Source organism: Toxorhynchites rutilus, chromosome 3 (assembly GCF_029784135.1).
Source record: "Toxorhynchites rutilus septentrionalis strain SRP chromosome 3, ASM2978413v1, whole genome shotgun sequence".
NCBI lineage: Eukaryota > Metazoa > Arthropoda > Insecta > Diptera > Culicidae > Toxorhynchites > Toxorhynchites rutilus.
The window spans coordinates 148,837,904-148,853,879 of NC_073746.1; the positions used below are offsets into that span (position 1 = coordinate 148,837,904).

General features: G+C 37.9%; 1 protein-coding gene across 2 annotated transcripts; it reads right to left on the reverse strand.

Annotated features, from left to right (window-relative positions):
* Positions 1-6,099: 6,099 nt before the first annotated feature.
* LOC129779456 (ovochymase-2-like) lies at positions 6,100-15,417 on the reverse strand. Of its 2 annotated transcripts, none has more exons than XM_055786942.1 (6): positions 15,252-15,417; positions 14,298-15,167; positions 13,937-14,239; positions 13,690-13,869; positions 13,432-13,570; positions 6,100-13,362 (listed from the first exon to the last, which is right to left on the reverse strand). In XM_055786942.1, the coding sequence occupies exons 2-6, from the start codon at positions 14,980-14,982 to the stop codon at positions 13,071-13,073; spliced, it is 1,599 nt and encodes a 532-aa protein (XP_055642917.1). In that variant the 5' UTR covers positions 14,983-15,167; positions 15,252-15,417; the 3' UTR covers positions 6,100-13,070. The 2 variants fall into 2 exon arrangements, with proteins under 2 accessions (XP_055642917.1, XP_055642916.1); XM_055786941.1 differs by having other exon boundaries at positions 15,233-15,417.
* Positions 15,418-15,976: the final 559 nt, after the last annotated feature.

The window sequence follows — 15,976 nt, forward strand, 5'->3', positions numbered from 1 at the left end:
AAGTTTATACGGCGATAAAAATTAGAAATGTGAAGAAATATTAGAAAACGTGATTTCCCATATGCTCTACATATAGCATTAGTATTAGTCCAATTAAAATTCGTATTGGGTCGAACAAACACTCAGAAAGTAAAGATTATAAAAGAAAACTACCTTTTCCTTTTCAAATATCTATATTAAAGTAACATGTTTTTACTGATGAGAAAAATTGATAATTATGTTCGGTATTGGTAATTATCTTATATTAGTTTTTTCTTCATTTCATCCATACGTAACACAGAAGGCATCTCGTCTTGGATCACAGAGGGCGGTTTTCATCATATCTCGTTCCACTTCGGTATCTTTTATCTGATACGCACCATCTAGCGACTGTTTACCATCCTTCTGTCATCATCACTCGGTAAATACTGGTGGAGTGAAAAAAATACCCAACAACCAAACAGAACGGCCCTTTTCAGGGTCACCAAATCGTTATCAAAGAGTTTAACGATGTAATTCTTCAATTATATCCAAAATCTAGGGATAGCCTAACTGAATCCTACGTCAACCATGCGGTCGTGTATCGGACACAACCATCCTGTGACTTTTTTTCATCCCATTTGTTTATTTTATCAGTAACCATTTTTATGTGTTTAAGAGTATTCCTATCTTATCGATTCACATTCATTTATTACACAGTAGCCATTCAGGCGTAAGAGTATTCCTATTCTATCGATACACATGTCGCCTTTTTCTGCGTATGAATATCCCTATTTTTCAAATTTACACAGTTGATCCACACCCAGCGGGACTGTTGATATGAGGCTTCCATTGTTGTGTTATAAATAGCACCAATTATCGATGCATCCGACCGTAACGTAAGCGGTAAGGGACTGGGATTACCGTCACATGATGATTGTAGCGTGGACATAGTAGCTAGAATAACACACAAAGATGGTCAGTTGAGGGCCTTGAGTTATGAGTTCATGATCGTCCGCTTAGTAGCGGATACGCAACCAATTAGACTATGAAGACCCTCTATATCATTCAAATGAACAATGTGATTTTTGAATTGTACTCCGATTTTAGATGTAATGTAATGATAATGGTGGTTTTTATGTTGGTCCCAAATACATCGAGGGTTGTTGGTTTGTTGGCATGACCTCAGGTTTAAAACAACCCTCATAAAAATAATTTGATAGTGTCAAGTCACATGATTTCGATGGCCTAAATTGCCTGGTGGCTCTGGTAATCCGGTAATGGCGGATTCTTCGGCTGAAGGAGGCCTCGTTGTTGATGGCTCAGAAGCTCAGAAATTTCGCCCTTACGTCTTGAGAAAGACCAAACGATGTTGACGTTTGGATGTTTGTTCCAATAATTAGGAACACTTCTAAATACTCATGAATTCGTTCTCGCGATGCTTCACATTGAAAGGTTGGATTTGAAATGAATATGGAATTAACGACGTTTAACACTCGAAGGTTGGAATTAGAATGACAAATATTGCATTGGTAGGAAGGAATTCGCATGCTGTTCCATCTTCGTTGTTATTCGTTATATTTTATGCTGTATTCGGGTTTTGCTGCTGTTAGTAGTTGTGTTATGTCATACGTTCCATTCCGGAAGGAGAGGCTTGGATGGGACAAAGGATAGAAATGGAAATAGAAAGCTACTTTATTGGATACTTTCTCCTTTTTCGCGATATCGGTCGAAACCCGGACTTAATTAGGAAGCGTTGAACGCAATCAATCGGAATTGGAACCGGCGTTAACGCATGATGGCGGTGCATACAGCTCGTGAACATATCTCCATGAGCTGCCCGGTATCCGTGACGAGGACATGTAAGGGAATGGATTTCCAGACAACCTCTCGTGGTGGAAAGGAATCAAAAAATATATTTCTCATTTGATCATCCGTCTTGGAAAAGAGTATTGCGGGAACAAATTCACCAAGGCGCGTTAATCGCTCATCTCTCACAATAACCTCTAATGAAAGTTTCAATTCTTGGATGGGAGGCAACTTCAAATCGATTCGTTCGAATCTGGATGATATCACGTTGTAAGAAAATCTCAGAAAGAATCTGACAATTCCATGGGGCTTTCGAAAGGAACTTATGTAACTCACATATTGAAGGGTCTCGTGGATCAAGTGGTTTGGAATATGGTACAGGCATCCAATTTACCAAATTATCATCTGAAGATCGATTGGGTTCATTATTATGGTTTTCTTAGAAAAACCATAATAATGAAGAAGAATAGAAGACGGCTCATTTCTATGATTCTTAGCTATCGTTTGAGGCACATTGAGGCACATCTGAATGCTCTGCTCTGGTATACGCAATTGGGGAAGAGTAAGACAGCGGTTATCACTCAACTTGGTCACTCGGTCTATCATCAAATTGCCCATCAGCAAGTTGGAATAAACGTCTACTGCTTTTTCGATGGCCTTCGTAGTTATTGCGACTCACCACAGACATTTTCTGCTTCCCCGGTACTGTTTTTGAGATGCGATGTGCACCGCAAAAAGAAATTGTTCTCATCAGTAGATCTGAAAAACATTGAAAAGAGTCGGAATAAAGTGCTGAAAGAAGACAAGAGCACCGGAAATTTTTCGACGCTGAAATCCCAATGCCGCCGGCTGATAAAACAATATTCCAGAAAATTTTTGGTTTTGAGCGACGAAAGTTACGTCCCTCTTTCGAAGACGCACATTCTCGGAAACGATCGATGCTATTCCATTGATAGTTATACTGCATCTCCGAACATAAAATATGAGTTTGAACATACGTTTGAATAGAAAGTGATGCTGTACATTGCCATTTCTGAGAGAGGTATTCGTAAGCCATGGCTCAAGACCTCCGGTTTAGCTATCAATCAAGATGTTACCAGTACGAATGTTTGAAGAAAATTTTGCTCCCGTTTCAACAAAAACATCATGCAGCTGGGCAATAGTTCAGCTAGCTTAAAATATTGCACGAAACGCTCTCATCTCAGTTACGTACACCCCAATACAGAAATGAAAGGCCTAGTCCTACGTCAAAACCGGGTGCAGTCCACTCTGCAGTGAGTTATCGCAGTTCAGTATCGTAGTTTATTTCATAGTTACGAGTCGAAGTTAGTATTATTTTGGATCAAATGAAGCATTTAAATGCGTGTTTGATCCAAAATTAACCAATTTGGTCCCTTTTTCGTTAATAGGTCCCAATTGGATCTAATTATTTGTTTAGAACATGTAACATTCGTTCAGGGGACCACAACAATTTTACGTTTGTTCGCTTGATCATTTCATCATTTCTAGCATGTTTGTACGTCCAAAGCGAGGATAATCTTCAAGCCTTGTCAAAACAAAGATGGCGTCGAAACAGCACGTGCTCCGCGAACGCATTGTACGGTTCTACGAAACGCATTTCCAGCAAGGAAAAAAGTTCACGTGGCACATTTTAAGGAAGAAAATGTACCTGTCAGTACGGTATATCGTATCCTGGCTTCCCTGAACGTAGCCTGCCTGCGTGACGCCGGTCGGAAATATGGCTGCTCCCACGTATTGATCCATCGGACCCTCAAGATATTTTCCGCTGTCTAAAACGCATATTCCAGGAAATGATAATTACTACTCCAGTGACAAGTCATCCACACCGCCTGAAGTGAAATACAAGTTCAAGCAAAAGTTTGAAAAAAAGGTTATGTTGTACATCGCCATTTCCGACCGGGGCATTTCAAAGCCTTGGTTTAAGCCGAGTGGTCTGACAATCAACCAACAAATCTATCGAGAAGAGTGCATCGATAAAATCCTGCTGCCGTTCCTGAACGAGCATCACGCGGATGGGAAGTACGTCTTCTGGCCGGACAAGCCGTCTTCCCATTACGCCAAGAAGACGCTGGCGTATCTTGAGGAGAAAAAGATACCATTCGTGCCGAAAGATCGAAACCCAACAAACTTGCCCCAGTGCCACCCAATAGAGGATTTCTTTGGCTCACTCAGTGCCCTAGTGTATAAAAACAATTGGAGGGCCAAGGGCACGAAGCAACTGACTTCAAGAATCCGGAATTGTATCCGGAAAATGGACGTAAGTGCCGTACTACATTCTTGTGAGAGCATCGCGACAAAGTTGAGTCGAACAGCAGACCACGGCCCTTACTCAAGCATTCACTGACATTTTTTTGAAGAAAATACATTATGTTATTAATAAAAAATACTGAAATCGATGAAAAAAAAATATTTTTTTTATATGTGATTGAAAAAATTTTCATTTTTTATTTAACACCCGTTATTCAGCATTGAAACCTCTTTTTTCGCGAATAAGTATCGTTTTCCAAAACTACTTTTACACGTATATTTTCCAATATCTACGTGATATTACGAGTTGCAATTTTGTGTGCGTTCATACGAAGGATGAAAACACTTAATATAGTCATACATTAGTTTTCACTAACGAATCATAGGTATAGCTCAGTAAACTTTTAAACCAGACTAGTATTTTGTATTTTTTCTTCGAACATACATCCTACTCCACCTTCATTGTTATAAAGGGTGTGTCACATCAAATTGCATCACGGAAAAAACGCTGTAGAAATTCGCCCAGTAGACCGATCCTTTTGAAAATTTTAGACAGTAAAATAAAAACTATTAAACAACTTTTGGCATTTTCTTTTTATTCATACTTCGAGCCCAAGCCCGTATGCTTCCTCCTTCCACCTTCCTCTTTACCCCGTCCATAAGGTTCTGTACAACGTCAGATTGTAGTTTTTTTTGAACAGAAATCCATTTTCTCTTGAAGTCCGCCTCCGATGTGCGTTGGGCGGGTTCATTTCCTTTGGCACGAAGGTGACCCCGTTGGCTTCGTACCACTCCAACACGTCCTTTGAATAGTGGCACGAAGCGAGATCCGGCCAGAAGATGGTCGGACCCTCGTGCTGCTTCAATAGTGGTAGTAAGCGCTTCTGTAAGCACTCCTTAAGGTAAACCTGCCCGTTTACCGTGCCGGTCATCTCGAAGGGGGCGCTCCGCTTTCCGCAAGAGCAGATCGCTTGCCACACCATGTACTTTTTGGCAAACTTGGATAGTTTCTGCTTGCGAATCTCCTCCGGAACGCTGAATTTGTCCTCTGCGGAGAAGAACAACAGGCCCGGCAGCTGACGAAAGTCCGCTTTGACGTAGGTTTCGTCGTCCATTACCAGGCAATGCGGCTTCGTCAGCATTTCGGTGTACAGCTTCCGGGCTCGCGTCTTCCCCACCATGTTTGCCTTTCGTCGCGGTTAGGAGCCTTCTGAACCTTGTATGTACGCAGGCCCTCCCGCTGCTTGGTCCGCTGGACGAATGAACTTGACAAATTCAGCTTATTGGCGACATCCCGGACCGAACTTCTCGGATCACGTCTAAACTGCTTAACTACGCGCTTGTGATCTTTTTCACTGACGGAGCATCCATTTTTGCCGTTCTTCACCTTCCGGTCGATGGTTAGGTTCTCGAAGCATCGTTTTAGTACTCTGCTGACCGTGGATTGGACGATTCCCAGCATCTTACCGATGTCCCGATGTGACAACTCCGGATTCTCGAAATGAGTGCACAGGATTAATTCACGACGCTCTTTTTCGTTCGACGACATTTTTCCAAATTTACGAAAAATTGACAGTGAAGCATGGCCAACGTGATCTATACACTCTTATCTGATTATAAGCGAAAGCTGAAGATATAATTCCTAAAAATTAAATTTCTACAGCGTAGAAAATTAGATCACCGTTCAATTGCCTTTTATTTTCCTGGTGTACACGTTGGGGCATGTTGCCTATTCGGTTGCGTCTCGAAACATTCTGTGCTTCTAGCTGTATGTCTGAACATGTTACTATTAGAAATCATGTCATGCACAACATATTGCATTTGAAGAAAGGATGGGAATGATTTGAGGATTGCTCTTCTCACACTGTCAGTTGTGAACTAACTACAATTCACGTTTTGAGAAAACCTTATCGTAATGCTCCAGGAACTTGGATGCGTGGAAAGTGGAAGTCAATTATTATTAGATTAATTATAGTAATTAAATAAATTAAAACAACAGTTATATTCGTTTTATTTTTTCTCACTTCATTGAGCGGCGTTCTCATTTGCGGAAATAAGAAATTCAATTATTGCTTCCTTAAATAAGCTTACCTACTCACAAGACAAAGCATGAACCTAGTAATTGGCTTACGCAATACTTATGTAACGAGATAAAATCTTAAGAAAATCGTAAAGAAAAACTCAATGGCCAATAACTTCGTCAAATGCCGTCGATGGGGGTGAAAATGGGTCAAAAAAGGTAGTTTTTGAACTTTTTGTTGAATAACTATCGTAAGTTAGAGTAAAATACGACACGAAACACGAAAACATTAGACCCGTATTTTTCATCATTAGGGTGATCATTTTCCATTGTAGGGTTGCCCAAAAAATTATTTTTTTCCCATTTTTCCGAAAAATGACTTTTTTAAATTCATAACTTTTAAACTACCGGGGCGATTCAAATGGTCGATATACCAATTTGAAGCCGCTTAAAACACGCATAGATGTTGTCCTGTGCATAGACATATTGAACGAAAACTGAAAACATGTTAACTTTGCAAAATCACTCGAAAATGAAAAAAATACTCTCTCTGATATTCGGATATGTTATGTAAAAAAACCTCAGCTTTCAATAAAAAATATAAAAAATATAGTGACCTTAGTTCCGAAACCATGTAAGCCATGAAAATCAATTACAATCAATAATTTCGAAAACGAAATCTTTTTTTTTTTTCAAGTGTAATATTTTTCAAACAAAACTAGCTCATTAGCTTTAAGTTGATATATTGATCATCTCAATCGGTCCAGTAGATCAAAAGTTATGAATTATTGAAAAGGTCATTTTTGGAAAAAGGGGGAAAAGTTGATTTTTCGGACCACCATAAAATAGAAATCGCCACCCTGATGAAAAAAAATAAAAAATACGGGTCTAATATTTGATGATGAGGAATAAAACTACCAACTTTTATGGAAATCTCACAATCACTATATCGGTTTGGCATGGAATTCAATTTTGTGTTTGACACGAAAATTTTTGATGTTCAACACTTTCCAGATGTTCAACAGTCTAAAAAATTCTAGCTACAAATAAATTTCAATTGTTGTTTTCCAAACACTCTCTTCAAAAACATCTACGTCTGAAAGTTACATGTTATGTTGCCCAATTGAAAACATTTACATAACCTTTACCATTGGAAAATGCGATTAAAAATATAGTGTAATCAATGATCATTTGGCACTACAATTTTCATTAAATAGAAATAAAAAAGTGCATCCTCAAAATAAGTTTTATAATAAAAACAGCTGCAAATTTTTCACTGCCACTAATTTTTCACAACACCTGATATAATTTTTTAACAGTTCTTCAATCATCCTGGGTCATGTTACACTGAAATATTACATTTTTAGATTCTGTTATTCTTCTCACATTCCATTTGTCGAACACTCCCATAACCTCAAATTGTCGTTTCCATTAGAAGGGGAGCCAGAAATTTTTGAAGAACATCATCTAACGTTTTTGTTCAAATTATGCAATTGTAAATAAAACTACAGTTGAAATTCAATTATGTTGGTGTTTTCTAGTGTGTAAATCAACAAAAGAAAAAATATACCGAAGACAACAATTCGATGTAACTGAAATGTCCACTTTTGTGAACAATTTAATATATGTGACCGTACTCAATTTTATCCTTTTATAATTTTGAATATGCGACTATAGTCATTTTTTCTCTTCTTACATATTTCTTGGAAATTCTTGCAAATGGAAAAACTTCGAAGAAAAATAATAGAATAATATGATATTCATTTTACTCATATCTGGCATCCCTGCTTTCGTCATTGAGCTTATTTACATTTAAGACGAGACATGACAATAGGGGGCCGATTCCGGACCACTTTTTCTGTCAAACTCGGACCACTCGCAACTCGGCTCCTGATTGGTTGATGAATTTTACTTGGCGTTATTTATTTACCTGAAGCACGTCTTCCTTACCCTAATTTAACCTATTTTCTATACACTTTCCGATATTCCCACTAAAACTTATCATTATAATAATCAATATAATTCAGATATTATTTTTGTAAGAAATTTGTTACCACATAAAAAAAATTCCATTCACATTGAACACTAATTCGATACGGAGAATTTAATTTTCATTCATTATTTCGTTTCTATTTGAAAATATTTTTATGTTTCTATTTTTATCTTTGACGTTTCGCTAACTCGTAAAACGAAGTTCAATTACGTGTCGTTCATTTCATTTTATTTGTGAAGTGTATACGATCTCTTGATAAATAAAATGAACAATAAATTTAATTCATGTACTTCAACATATACTCCTGCTATCAAATCTACTTTTCCTAATTTTCTTTGTTCTCTCCACATTTAATTTTTTTACCAAAGTACAAAAATAACAGGAAAATGTTAATTGTTTAAAATAGGTGACATTCAGTTGAATGATTAATACAAAAAAGGGTAATGCTCAGAAAATACATTATATAAAGAACATATATTTCTCTCATGGGAAAATAATCTCCCGAAATTTTATAACATTTGGCAACCTTCACATTTTGCTCCCCTGTTATCTAGCACTTGGTCGGCGAAAATGCAGAAAGAAGAGTAAGAAGCCAGTTGTCACGTCTTGTCTTAGATTTACATTACCGTTTTGCCTCACGCAAGGCGGGTATATGATACTAGATTAGGCCGTTTTGTCTCTAAGTTGTTCGGGGAGCGGTATATGAAAACAGTGTGCACCCGTGGCCGAGCAGTTAGCGTCTCACATTATCATGCCGGGTGTTCGGCTTCGATTCCCGTTCTGGCCGGGGGATTTTTCGTCAGAGAAATTTCCTTCGACTTGCACTGTGGTCACGCGTATTCTAGAGCTTGCCCCTCGGAATACATTCAAGGCGTGTTATTTGGCTTAAGAAATCTCAAATAAGTATTAATAAATGACGCTAGTTAATGCATATGTTGAGACGGCAAAAGTGCCACAGGGAACGTTAACGCCATTCAAGAAGATATGAAAACAGTACGGAAGAAAGCAGACGGAAAATTATTCACTTGAAGCGTGAAAGAGACAGGCTGATCACAAGCGAGGTTTCGCACAACCGTATTGTGTTTTGTTTACAAACAAAACACGGTATACTTTCAAAATAGCTACAGAATGGTTTTCGCATATTGGCCCACCTTAGGATATACTTCTAAGCGCCTTGATCTCACGATTGGTTGAATGGATGAATGGTTGAATGTTCTCATGAACAATACAAATGGTCTAATATAATAAATTTATCAAGAAATGACGCTTGATGGTTACTATAGAGTGATGCTGGGGAGTTTTCAGTAATTTTATATGTTATCACGAAGAAATCAAGAATATATGAACATACCTAGATTAAGTGTTCAACATTTGGCGAGTTTGACTGCACAAAAAAAAAAATCGCGTCGTTTGTATTTTCGAGTGTCCCGCTGAAAAAGACGCATGCGGAAATACCCTATGATCAGAAAATACCGGGAATCTATAAGGTAAATGATTTTGGTTTGTCCAGTTGAAAATACGACCATGGTTTGTCCAATGTTTTGAATTTTGAATCAGATTTTCAGAGCTAAACCATTAAATTAACGCATTTCGATGACTTCAATTCTGATCATGAGTTGTCCAATTAATTGATATTGTTTTGTCCACATGATTTCCATGGCAACCGCTTGGCGCGCTGAAGTTTGTTTGAGGAAAATCGTTAAAATACATAAAAATTTGAATAATTTCAACGCCTTATGGTATTGTATGGTATTGTGGTATTATTAACAACTAGAGACTTGGGGCTTTTCAACAAACCCAAACTCGTATCGATTATATGTTATTTTCATGAAGAAAAATCGATTTGAATTTACTAGTTTCGTAAAAACACCCTAAATTGGACTAACCAAGATCATTTACCCTATAAATAAAAATGATTTGGTGTCCGTTCCTTACGATTTAACTCAAGAACGGAGCAACGAATTTGAACAGTCAGTATCAGAATTGAAGTGTCTCAGTCTGCGTCAGGTGTATATGTTAAAAAAGTTATGAAAACCATTCGGAAAGCTGAAAAAATTGGAAGTTCATTTTTGGCATGTTTTGTATATCTATATAAATAAAAATGATTTGGTGTCCGTTACTCACGATTTAACTCAAAAACGGAGCAACGGATTTGAATAGTCAGTATTAGGATTGATCTGTCTCAATCTGTGTCAGGTGTATATGCCAAAAAAGAAATTATATACTGCGAATATAGATCGCGAACAGAGAAATAATTTCCGGGAACGCGAGTGTTCGAAATTATATTAATCGGAAATGCAATTGTGGGCGGGACGAAGTTTTCCGGGTCAGCTAGTTTTAAAATAAAACAAAATAGAGTTAAACTCCAGGAAAATTCACAACACTCATGTGCCAACGCTTGACCCAGTGCTCCATGCATCCCTGGTAGGCCGACGAAGGGATGCCCTTTAGTTCCCTCGTCGCATTCTCTTTGATCTCTTCGATCGACTGAAATCTTTTTCCACGAAGTGGAAACTTCGACTTGGGAAACAAAACAAAACAAAGCCGCATGGGGCCATATGATGTGAATACGGTGCTTGCTCGATGGTATTTACATGTTGTTTGGTCAAATAATTCGGTAAAATTCAGGTTCATGGCTTGCAACAATGTAGAATGTACAAAGCGCTTTCCTAAAGATTTCATCAACGACACTTCCGTTGTTTGAATCATTTCATTCGTTTCATTTTATCTACATTCGATTAATTGTATAGATCTTAAAAACATTCAAACACATTATTTGCAATACATTCTTTATTTTTTATTTCATGACCAAAATATTCATTAAAAAATGTTTATGGCGGAACAAAGTTTGCCGGGTCAGCTAGTGTATCTATAACACGTGGGCAAGAATAAATCTCCGATCAACAATACAAACCATGCAAATCTTGGTTGCCCTGAAAAGGGCCGATGGATGGAACTTCCTATTAAAGAGTTATTTCCAGAATTTCCAAAAAACCAAAATAACCGGACAGCGTGAGATTGAAAGTTTTCCTTAGTAGAAAGCATCCATATTAAATGATATAAATTCTGTGCTGTAACAGTTATCGCTGCTGACAGAATCGTTATTATCATGAAAAATTGTCGGCCCACATTTCCGGTCGTTTGCGACGTACAGGCAGACTACTGATCGGATGGCATTAAAACCTGACAGATGTGCGTCTTAAGGTCGTTCCAAAATAAGAAGAAAAAAAAATAAACCGGTTCCCGCATGCACGGTACGTTTCAATAAAAAAAATCCGGTACTTTCTGATCATAGTGTACAACTCCTTCTATACTGTCTTAGACAAAGTTGTCTTAGACAAAGTTGTTACTCATGATAGAGCGCTCGTTTCTATGTTGTCGGAAACCAAAACCAAAATTGTCGTTGAAATGAAAAATATAACTTTGTTATCTTTATGGATAGAGGCAAATATAGTTCGACAATGTTGTAGTCCCAGTTATTTGAGACATCTTTGTAGAACAAAGTTTTTCTCTATATCTTAAAATAATCGATATAGCCCTTTTTTCAATGTTACGTTAGGATTATCATGAATAAAACTATTTTTCGCTCTAACTTTTATATTTTAAATTCTACATGCAAACTGTCTTCAGAAGATTTTAGAGCTTACTAAGACAAACGTTTTTCGATGCGGAACATGTCGATACCTCAATTTCACTCAAAGTTATTGATATTTCTTCACAAAAAATACGCTCTCTTCAATTGTTTGTCGTTCTTTCTGGTGCAAACATAAACAAAGTTTATTGACGGCATTTGAAAGAGCATATTTCACTCTACATGATGTGTGATTTTCAAAACTATGTTATTTTTCGTGTTTGAGTAAATCAAAATTGAAATCATGAGTTTTTGGGTAAAAAACCATCAATTACTTTGAGTAGGATTAAGATATAGACAAGTTCTGCATCGCAAAATGTTGCTGTCAATTAGCTCTAAAAGTCGTACGAAAACAGTTTTGATGTATAATTTGAAATATAAAAGTTAAAGCAGAAAAAACACGTTTTTTCATGGTCACCCTAATGCAGCTTAGAAAAAAGCGCTAAATCGATTATTTTAAAGATAGAAAAAAGCTTTGTTCTACACAGTTGTTTAAAATAACTGGGGCTGCAACATTGTTAAACTATGTTTATCTCATGTCAATATCTTAATTCTACTCAAAGTTATTATTGATGGGTTTTCATCCAAAAACTCTAATTTCAATTTTAATTTACTCAAACACAAAAAATAACATAGTTTTGAAAATCGCATATTACATAGAGTGAAAAATTTGTTCTATCAAATTCCGTCAACAAACTTTTTTTATGTTTGCCCCAGAAATAATGACAAACAAATGAAAAGAGCGTGTTTTTTGGGAAGAAATATCAATAACTTTGAGTAAAGTTGAGATATTTACAAGTTCTGCATCGACATTTTGTTATATTAGTATGCTCTAAAAATCTTTCGAAGACAGTTTTCATGTAAAATTTAAAATATAAAAGTTAGAGCAAAAAAACCGTTTTTTTTTCGTGGTAACCCTAACGTAACTTAGAAAAAAGGCGCTATATCGGTTATTTCCAGAGATAGAGAAAAGCTTCGTTCTACAAAGATGTTTCAAATAATTGGAGCTACAACATTGTCGAACTATGATTCTCTCTATCTATGAAGATCAGAAAGAAAGATTTTTCGACAATTTTGGTCACCCTATTTCTGACAACATAAAAACGAGCGTTCTATCATGAGTAACAACTTTTTCTAAGACAGTTTTTGTCTAGAGAATAACTGTCAAGCTCTAAATGCTAATTTCCACTTAAATGCATCTCCTGGACCATTGTGCATTGGCTTTAGTAGAAAGTCAACCTGAAGCCACAAGAGATTCAACTATGTAATTCAAGAAATAAATATATCAAGGAAAGACGAAAGATATGTCGATTAAAAAATCAGTTTCGGCTGTAAATTACGAGCATTGTGCATTTAATATAGCTTTTTTTCTCTAAAATGTTTAGAATTTTTCATTGCGTGTGATTTTCGTTCCTCCACGCAATGGATTCAATCCAGGGAACAAATTTTGGCAATCTGATAAATCTGATCTTGGAGCATGTGCTGTCGACCACTACTCCCACCAGATGGTAGAATCCATTCGCCGGACTTTGTATCATAATTGACGGAGCGAGCAGCTGATTGAAGCATTTTACCGGTTCCACTATCGAGTGTTTCGTTACATTCATGGCGGAGTAGAGGAATACTTTTCTCAAATCAATACTCGCTTCACTCCACAAGCACACAAACTGGCTGCTTGGTATCCTGGAAGGTAATCGTGAGGGGAATAAAACTGCACACGTAGATATCACCCGTACAGGACTAGATACGTACGATATGTTCCGTTTCATCTCAATTAGTGCGAGGTTATTTTCGGTCGGACTGCGAATAAATTGAGGATGCTGATGAAAATTTTCTATTTCGTACTCCTTCGATCGCCCTTCCGTCTCGATAACAATGGTTTGCTTCCCCCCTACGGAAAATAGATTGATTTGATCAGAAAGGATATGAAACATCTGATTTGTTATAGTATTTTCCACTCCATTGATGCCCAAATCTACCAAACAGTCATATATCAAATCTTGCACCTACCAGAAAAGGTCCCGGGAGAAGATGGTGAGCGACAATCTGCTGTTGAAATTAGAAAGCGCTCACTTATCAATATAGCGAAACAATCAATCACACGCATGAATGGAGTATCTCTCGCAACATACGCCAGGTACGAGAGGTCCTGGGTTGGGTGTCCACGGCCGCCCTGGTATTCGATGCATTCTGGAGACAAGGTGTAAGAATAAAAAATAGACATTGTGTGGACGGAAGGAAAGATTAATTTCGATACTTTTCGCACTGATTCTTCCATACAAAACGGGTGGTATTATGGTACTGTCCGATGAGGGAGGAACTTGCTCAACGCTATTGTCTGTGGAATCATCAACGGCTACGAATCGATCCAGGTTCGCCACTTTCTCAACCCACTCCACATATCGGGGCATATTGACAAATCCAGCGAAACTTTTCGGGTTACACAACGCCGCACTGCCATCTTTTATTCCAGTGAAGGAGATTATTCCACGGGCGATCCAGCTTCCATTGTGGTTCACAGCAAACGCACCTCCACTATCACCATTACACACATTGGTTCCTGTTGGGATTGATATCAACAACTAACAACTAACACTTTTCTCCTTTAGATCACTTACCGTTCCTTAATCCAGCACAAAACATTCCATCGAAAAGAACTTCAGCGAACAAGTTACGATCGCTTTCAAGGCATTCCAAAAAGCTTACCATTGGTATCGTGGCCGACTTCAGTGTGTTGGCGAGTGAATCATACTCCGTCAAACCCCATCCCGATACGTACCCTAGAAGATTGCTACCTTCACCATATTCGTCCGTGTTCCATAAGCAAATTGGTTGAACGTATTCGTTGAACTCAACGACAGTTTGCAGCAGAAGAAGCGCAATGTCGTGACGATACGAACTGGCAGTGTAGTTCTCGTGCCGATAGATTTTTTCCACACGATGGTCTTGTGTGTTTTTATTAACAGTGAGAAGATTAAACATTCCCAGCCGGACGGAGATCGCATTCGACGCCACCTGGTACCCGTTGGGAGCGGTAACGCAATGGGATGCCGTTATAACCATTAGATCGCTAACGAGAAATCCGCCGCAGATGTATGCACTTCCCAGCTGCTGCGTTCGGTAGATGGCAGCGTGCCACGGAAATTCCCCAGCTCTAGCGGACTGGCCGGAAGTGATGACACCAACTGCATTGATCGGACGTTGACCGCAGCGGTAACGATGTTCATCCGATTTCACCTGGAGAGCGGAACTTTCGATGGGTGCGACGAGTAATAGGAGGAGATTATATACCAAGGATTTCATGATTGAGTGAAAACACTGAACTTGACAATGATGTAAGTGATACTGGCGAAGGATCGCCCAATGGAGGATTGGCTTTCGCACGCAATGCGATGAATTGATAACCTTTTTGCTTTGAATAGTGGGCCCGTGTATGTAAACACACGCAGTTCTAGTCAGTGTTTACTTGATCAACAATACCAGTCCTGCTGTTTAATAAGCAAGAAAAGTGATGATTATATTACACAAATCTGAAAGTCAATAAATCTTGTACAGAAAAATGTGCGGCATACTTTTGGGTTTTCCCGTGCGGAGGCTTCTAGCCGAGTATAGCGTCTTTTGAATCCTGAAATGGAACGCGTGGTACCGATAAATTGAACCTTTTCTACATGAGATACAGGGACCGCTAGGCATTTCCTAGACACGTAGTCGACTGCAATTGCGGCGAATCTTGTTCAAAAACAATATTAATAAACAGTCAATTGCAAAATTAAGTATACACATGCTACTTGACGATACTTTCCATTTATTTGGTACAACATATTTTCAATACATTAATCCTGTGGATGCATATTAATTACTCGCACATTTAACTTGCCATACGCGCAGTAAAATTCCGCGAAAGATTTTTGGCTAATTAGTCAACCCTAAAAGATGAATCTAGCCAAACAAACAAACCTTTTGAGTGAGATCATTGCAAATCAGCCATTCCATGAAAAACCGATATACTGGTTCTCAGATTTTTGTTAAAAGTGGTAATTTTGTTCTTTACCATAAAACATTAGACCCGTACACCATTTCCACTTTAGGGTGGTACGAAAAATGAAATTTTTCCTTTTTTTTCAAAAAAAAAATACTTTTTGACGTAGGATTACGTCAACCGGGAACATATTGGGGTACAAATCGAAAATCGAGCACATAGTGAAAATTGTCCAATTTCAAACGTTTATTGCTCAGTCCTTTCATGATGGGTTGATGAAATTTTTGCGTCAATCGATTTCGACCTCCATAACAATTT

Bases quoted from the DNA above. Each gene is read 5' to 3' on its own strand.
- LOC129779456 (XM_055786942.1), bottom strand. From the start codon at position 14,982: ATGAAATCCTTGGTATATAATCTCCTCCTATTACTCGTCGCACCCATC. The intron at 13,571-13,689 runs GTAGGTGCAAGA...TATTTTCCGTAG, and splicing joins TTCTCCCGGGACCTTTTCTG to GGGGGAAGCAAACCATTGTT. The intron at 13,363-13,431 runs GTACGTATCTAG...ATTACCTTCCAG, and splicing joins GAGATGAAACGGAACATATC to GATACCAAGCAGCCAGTTTG.